The sequence below is a fragment of the Stegastes partitus genome, unplaced genomic scaffold (genome assembly GCF_000690725.1).
Source record: "Stegastes partitus isolate 25-593 unplaced genomic scaffold, Stegastes_partitus-1.0.2 Scaffold740, whole genome shotgun sequence".
NCBI classification, from domain to species: Eukaryota; Metazoa; Chordata; class Actinopteri; family Pomacentridae; genus Stegastes; species Stegastes partitus.
In genome coordinates, this window is record NW_007578471.1 from 24,281 (window position 1) to 31,624 (window position 7,344).

Consider the following 7,344-nt stretch of genomic DNA (forward strand, 5'->3'; position numbering starts at 1 on the left):
CATCTTCAGCCTCCGTAGACCAGGTTTTAATAGTCCTCTTAATGACTGGCTGCTGCTTAACAATGGGTTTGTAGGTAGAGGTGAGAAGAACCAGATTATGATCTGATCTTCCTAAAGGAGGCAGGGCAGAGGAGCTGTATGCATTCTTAATATTTGCATAAAATAAGTCCAACGTCTTATTTTCTCTGGTGGTGCAGCTGACAAACTGCTGGAAAGTTGGTAACGTAGCAGAGAGGGAGACGTTGTTGAAGTCTCTAGATATCGCCATGAACGAGTTTGGATGCTGTGTTTGTAGTTTAGCCACGACGGCGCTGATGACATCACAGGCTGTCTCTGGTGCGGTACCTGGTATTATACAAACCACTACCAGAATAACACAGGCAATAATAGTGACTGATGTGAGCGCAACTGGCCTACAGTCATTCAAGGTGGATGTGTCTGGTTTTTTAGGGACCCACATAATGGTGGAGGATTTGAAAATGTGAGGGGCTACTGCCTGGATTAAAGACAGGTTGAATATGTTTGTATACACACTGGTCCCACAACCTTGTGGGGTTTCGCCTACTTTAGAGCCTTCAGGACCTGTGTGTGTGTCACCTAAAAGGAGGTGTCGCCTGCGTCGCAGGGTGATTTTGAGGGGGTGTCCTTATTCAGCCTATCAAACCCAGTATAGAAGGTATTAAGGGAAGGGTGACTATAGTGTGGGTGTCTACAGTCATCGTAGTTTTCTTGTAGCTTGTGACTGACCAGATTCCCTGCTACATGCTGCGTGTGTTGTTGCCAAGTGGTCAGACTTACCAAAGTGAGATTTTGGTTCAGCTGGGAAAGCTTTTCTGATGTTGCTTTTGTAGTGGTCCAGTGTTTTATTTCCTCTGGTGGGAAAGTTACAAACTGATACAGTTTGGTATGCTTTTCTGGAGTTTGCAGTGATTAAAGTCTCCCAGAATAATGAAATCAGCATCAGGATATGTGTTTTGATGCTCATTGATCATGTCGTGCAGCTCCTTGGCAGTGGGGGGATATATACAACACTCACAATATGCATTGCAGTTCTCTGGAAAATAGACCAGCCTTAAGTGTAGTTTTGCTACAAGCTGCTAATCTCTGTGTACCTGCCTGTTTAGCGGTTTGCTTTACCTGTTAGTCTGTTCCTGTTAAACCTGGCTAATAGCTGTTACCTTTGAAATGTGTTGACCCTCTGTAGTAGTCCAGACTAAAGCCCTCTAACTTGTTGCAAACTTGATTCTCAGTGTACTCTGCACTGAACTTGCTTTGGCCTACTTGGTTGTAACTATTCTAATTCCCTGTTCACTCTGCACTGAGTGTAAGTATTGTAAGTTCATTTTGTTTAGATTTCTTGTAGTCTTGGTCATTCTTGTGTTTAGTTGCCCTGTAAATTTAGTTGTAAATAAATTTCCTTTGATTGTACTTTGCAGTCTGTGGTTTGTGTTTGCAGCTGGGTTTAGGTCTTTAAAGCCATGTATTGACTTCTGGCGGTTAAATTAAATTATTATGAAGAACAGGTATCCTCTGCCCTTATTTTGCTGTTGCCCCGCTCCATTGTGCCACCATCTTCTCCAAGCTTGACCTGTGCAAATACATATTACCTGGTATGCATTAGGGAAGACTGACTTCAACATATGTCGAGACACTCTGAATACCTGGTGATGTCATTTGGCTTGACCAATACCTCTGCAGTCTTCCAAAACCTGGTAACTGACATATTCCATATAATGATCAAATGTCATGTCTTTCTGTGTCTGGATAGATTTAGAATTTTTCTCAAACACAAGAGCAGTATATTTAACGTGTGTTAGTTCCTAGAGTGACGTCTCATCAAAGTCGACATCTAAGCTGAGACATGTGAATTCATTGTCCCTACAGTCTCATTCCTAGGCTACATCATCTAGCAGGGTAGGTGAAGGTGGACCCCACCAAGGTCAGTGTGGTCAGAGACCTGGTAAGAACTGGAAGCAAATTTATCAACTTTTACCACTTGTTTATCAAGAAATACAGTAAGATTGACTCACACACCCACAGCTGCAGTCTCCAAATATTTCCCAGAGGTTAAAGCTGCCTTTAAGAGTTAAAGGTACACTTTGTCACAGCTCCTATCCTCCCTCAGCCAGGCCTCAGTCTTTATTTTTTTGAAGAAGTAGATGATTCGGACACTGGGATGGGGGTTGTGCTCTCTCAATGCTACCCCTCTGACAATGTGCGGTTGTCACACAGCGATTCAGCAAAGCATGTAAACCATCTATTTAATATTGTGTAGGTCAACTTTATGCCACTAAAATAGTTTTGACCCATAGGGAAATGGACATGGGGCCTCTGGGTGTATCCTGTGGTGGCACTGAAATACTGACAGTAAGTCCTTTCATACAGTTTGGAGTTTTTCAGATCTCACTCTGGCCTGGTAAAAAGATAAGGAAAGTCTTTGCATTTCAAAATTCTATCAAGTATCTCCAGTCCAGCGTTGGTCAGTTTGGCCACACAACTGTTACTTACTAAACTTGGGGATGTTTGACAGATGGACATTATAAAAAAAAAAAATCTAAGATTCAATCATCCAGCAAGCAAACAGCCATGCTCACAATAATGCTCCTAATAAAAACATGTATTGAAATGTTTTCCTTGTGTCTTGGTTTAATCACTTTTTTCATAAGAGAGGACTTTGAGACCTGTTTTGCAGGCTTGAGAGCATGTGACAGAGCCGAAAAATGAGTGAAATGCAGGGTTGCCTGCCAACTCAAATGCATGAGAGTTGGCAGTCCTGCATTTTTGGCTTGAAAAAAAGCACTCTTTTTTTCTTCAGATACCATGTACAACACTACAACATATGAAGAAATTCTACGTTTAATACGCCTACCAAATCTAGTTTAGATTGCTAACTTGTGATATGACCGTTGCTGTTCAGTAGCAAACAATCAGTGAGTAAAACATTACTCGTAGAAATGATGACCAAAACTACAGAGGGAATATCCCATGTAATATAGAATATTTTTTAAGCCTAAATTTCAAAGAAAACTGACTTTGAACCATTAATTTGGTGTCATCACATCAGAGATGTATTTTGATACATTTTGGCATTAGCTGTTTACAGGTGTGTGCACTAAGTGTCATACCGATGGTGCCGTTGCCACCAGATCATTTTCTGTGCGGCCAGTCTGTATGGCTGTGTGAACTCGCACAGACTCGTAAATAGATGGCTCCTCCACATGCAATGGGTATGGACACTTCAACACAATGAGCGTTCCTGGTTCAGAGACAGAAGCAAGATTACACACTAGGCTACATAACGTTACAGCAGAAACAACAACATCCAACAACACAATGAACATACATTTCAGTTGTGTTTAAAATTGGAAAATATGCAGGGGAGATATTATGACAATTCTGGGGTGTGGTGCAATGTTTCTGGTGTGTAATGGGAATGTGTACAGCATCCAGACAAAAAAGTATGGAATGTTAAGCACTTGTGTATCCTTTATTTACGCAGTATTACTGAACATCAGATTTTATGGATTTCTCCTCAATAACCCAAAACATACTTGTGTTTGTTTTGTTATTATTATAATTATTATTTTTATTGGTTTTTACCTAAGACTTATAACTGAGAAATATACATTATTTATTTATTTATTATTGTCTGTTATTTGGTTTATTATTTGGTCGCCTTGCAGCTTGAAGATAGCTGGTTTGCGTCCCGGTTAGGACGCCTGGAATCTTTCTGTGTGGAATTTGCATGTTCTCCCTGTGCAGCGTGGGTTCTCTCTGGGTTCCTCCCACAGTCTAAAAACATGCTGAGATTAATTCGTAATTCTAAATTGTCTGTAGTTGTGAATGTGAGTGTACTTTGTTTGTCTCTAAGTGTAAGCCTGTGACGGACTGGTGACCTGTCCAGGGTGTCCCCTGCCTTCACCCTAAGTCAGCTGGGACAGACTCCAGCCCCCCACGACCCTAGTGAGGATTAAGGTGTATAGATACCGGATAGATTGAATTTATAATGTATAGGTGCAGTAAAAAGTATTTGACAAATCCTGACATCATCCACAGATGAAAAAGAAAATTTCCTAAATGTTATTCTTTTCTCCTCAGATCCCACTTCAAAAAAATATTTTAAAATTTAAAATTTATAGTTATAGAGTGACATGGATACTGAAGTGTCGGATCATGTGCCACTCCTCTTAGATGGTGCGTTGCTTGTATTCCACCTACACACGCTTTGCAATTCTTAAATGGCAATCAGACTGTTAGATCAGTATGCAAACAATATGGTTAAATGGCTAGATTCCTGCTCTCAGACTGCAGATTTACTTATGGTTCATGTCATTAACTTTGTGTTTTCTCTTTCCTGTAGTTTGTCTTTTGTCCTCTCTGCAGGTGTCTCTGGATCTGGAGCAACACATCTTTGATCTGCAGTTACTTGCTATACCTCAAGTTATATAAACACATATATACTGAATTACTGATTGAATAAGTATGTACATGCATGCATCTATATGCATATGAAAGATAAAAAGAGCATTGGCAGATATACACTGCTGTGCATAATGACCACCAGCCAAAAAATTTCCCTACCATAGCTACAGACGAACCTACACCCTTAAGAGGCTGTATGTTGGGCTCTAAGCGTGTGTCAACAGGATGCCTCCAGTAAAAACACAGACGAAGTATTAGATATTCTGCTGTTCTGTTAACCGTTTTATTAGCATATTGCTCATGCAATGGCCTCTGTTTATACTTGTTGTCAAAGACACAGGATTCTGAACAAAAAACGTGCACGTCTTTTGATTTATCTCATACATACATCAAAACAAGGAAAGAAAACAAACAAACATTTTTGTTATAAGCTGGTAACAAGCAGTTGTTAGTGAAGTTCAAATTGTACATACCTGTGTCACTGCCCAGCAAGGGCTGGTTAGCAAAGTGGCTGACGAAATCTTGAAGGGTTGCAAACTCGTTAAACCCAAATGCATAGCCATTGTCTTTTCGTGTCACCTGAAAATGCTTTACCGAATCCTTTGCCCTATGTGTCAAATGACAAACATTTAATGTTGCACTTTTAAAGCCATTCACATGCACAGTGTCAAGTTCATGACAGAAAGATCAACTGCAACAAAAAACAGCATGTTTCTTCAGAGCCTTCCATCACTCTCACTTTTTTTTACAATGCAAACAAATAGAATGATTACACAAACTTTGTGCTGAATACACTAGATACTGAAAAACAAGTGTACTGATGAAAGTACCATTTATGCATTGTTTATGGTGTTACCACTGTTAAACTGATCAAAACCATAGAGACTGACCTGACAGACAGGGCGAAGCAGTCAGGTCCCTCATTACTGTTTCTCAGGAGGTAACTTCCATCTGTTCCATTGGACAAGAGAAGGGCTTCTGCAGCATGGCGGGACAGGTCACCATGGTACCACCTTTGACAAACAATAATAATATGAGCTGAGAAACAATCATTATGCATGATAAAAAATGACAGTTCGTCTCACTGCCACATTGTACTAATTTATGATAAGAAACTTTTTCATTATAACTTATTAGTTATACATGTTTTACTTTCAGGTTCTGAGTATCAGCTCATTATGTTGAAATAAAACAATGGTTAATGTTAAAGTACATACTGGCTGCTGAATTGAGATTGAATTCAGCTGAAATGAGTAAGTCTACAATGATACTGAAAGAAATCTGTATATAACCAAAAACGTTCAGGAACATAATTATGATTTTAACCAAACTGAGTAGGCACCCCAGGGGCTCAAGACCAAAACAAAGGCATCATAACTATAATATTGATTGATTGCCCAGTTCTGTAAAGAAAGTGTCTGTTCTTATTTTTGGCATTTTTTCCAACAATAGATAGTCACAGTTGAGACGGGAAATGTGGCGGCTTAGTGTTGATGTTATTTGTGCTCATGTGTTGTTCCACATTACCAAGTGGCTATCAGGTCACTCACAACTATACTTGTGACCACACATGCAGCACCTACATTCTATTTGCTGGTACACTGTTGCCAAAAAAGTGTGAAGGAACACACTTTAAAGAGGTTTTCAGAGACCATTTATGCTGTTAAATAAACCTTAGACTGTCTGCCAGCTGCAAAGAAAACTAAAAAAGAGATGTGAAAGATCTTCATTTGCATTAAGAGCTTCTGGGATTGAGTAAAAACAAACAAACAAAGAAACTAAACTAAGCTAAACTAAACTAAACTAAACTAAGCTAAACTACACTAAATGAAACTAAACTAAACTAAACTAAACTTAAGAGAAACGCACACAATATCCAAAAGGTTTTGATGATATTTTAAATCAGCATCAGATTTATCTGTTTACATTGCACACCAGAAACAGTCATAAGCTACTCAAATAACAAATTTGATTTGAAATTGATAAATTGCTTAGTTCTAATGTCTTATTGTCTCAGCTTGGACTGTTGCACTTAATGGAACCATGTAGAAAACAGATAGACAACTGGTGGCCCGTGGGCCACATCCAATTAATTCCTTATTTTATATCTATATGTTATTTGTTTTTTCATAAATTTTAAAATATTTTTATATGAAACAGAATATGAAAATACACACTTATAGTGTGGGCCCCTGGTAGTGTTAGGAAACAAATTGTTGACGTTCTGTCATTAAAGTTGCCCATCCCTGCTGTAGAAGGTCACTGTTACCACCCAAAAACAAGAGTATAGATTTGACATGGCCATGTTCTGTGCAGTTTTTCAGGTAAAATTGGGACTACTTTTACAGTGATGCACTTACACATGAAGGTGTTGTGGTGGTCTAATTAGACACATATCTTACTGTATAATTAACAATCCCTCGTTTGATTCTGCACCAGGGGTCCGTTTCACAAAGCAGGTTCGACAAACTCTGAGTCTAATCCTGAACTCTGAGTTGATCTACTCTGAGATAGGAAACTCTGAGTTTTCTGTTCCAGAACAGCAAATTTGAGTTAGTTTAATCAACTCGGAGTAGTTTTACCTGGAGTTAAGCGCATGCACGACAACCATAAAAAGCCAGCATCAATGGAGCCCCGATTCGACGAGTTACCATGGCAATGGGGAAGCGGAGGGCTGCATTTTTCATTTTACATTTCACCCCACCAGAATTGGAAATTTTAATGCGCTCATACAGCGAGTTTGAACATGTTTTTAAAAAGAAGTGCAACACCGCTGGAACACAGAGGGAGACGGTGTGGAGAACATTGTTGCTCGGGTCAATGCGTAAGTTTAAATGTCGTCCTTTGCAGTCACAATAATATGACAGGGAAAACTGCTTGAATGTAGCCTATTCATTTATTTCATTTATCAGTCGGGGGGGG

The 7,344-nt window shown here is 39.4% G+C and overlaps 1 protein-coding gene across 3 annotated transcripts in view; it reads right to left on the reverse strand.

Annotated features, from left to right (window-relative positions):
- The window catches only part of dapp1 (dual adaptor of phosphotyrosine and 3-phosphoinositides), a 40,601-nt gene that overhangs the window by 21,613 nt on the left and 11,644 nt on the right, over nucleotides 1-7,344 (reverse strand). For all 3 annotated transcript variants that reach the window (XM_008291366.1, XM_008291364.1, XM_008291365.1), the window contains exons 2-4: nucleotides 5,313-5,435; nucleotides 4,896-5,029; nucleotides 3,126-3,256 (exon numbers count right to left, since the gene is read on the reverse strand). In XM_008291366.1, coding sequence (XP_008289588.1) covers nucleotides 3,126-3,256; nucleotides 4,896-5,029; nucleotides 5,313-5,435 — 388 coding nt within the window. The remainder of the gene's footprint in view (nucleotides 1-3,125; nucleotides 3,257-4,895; nucleotides 5,030-5,312; nucleotides 5,436-7,344) is intronic.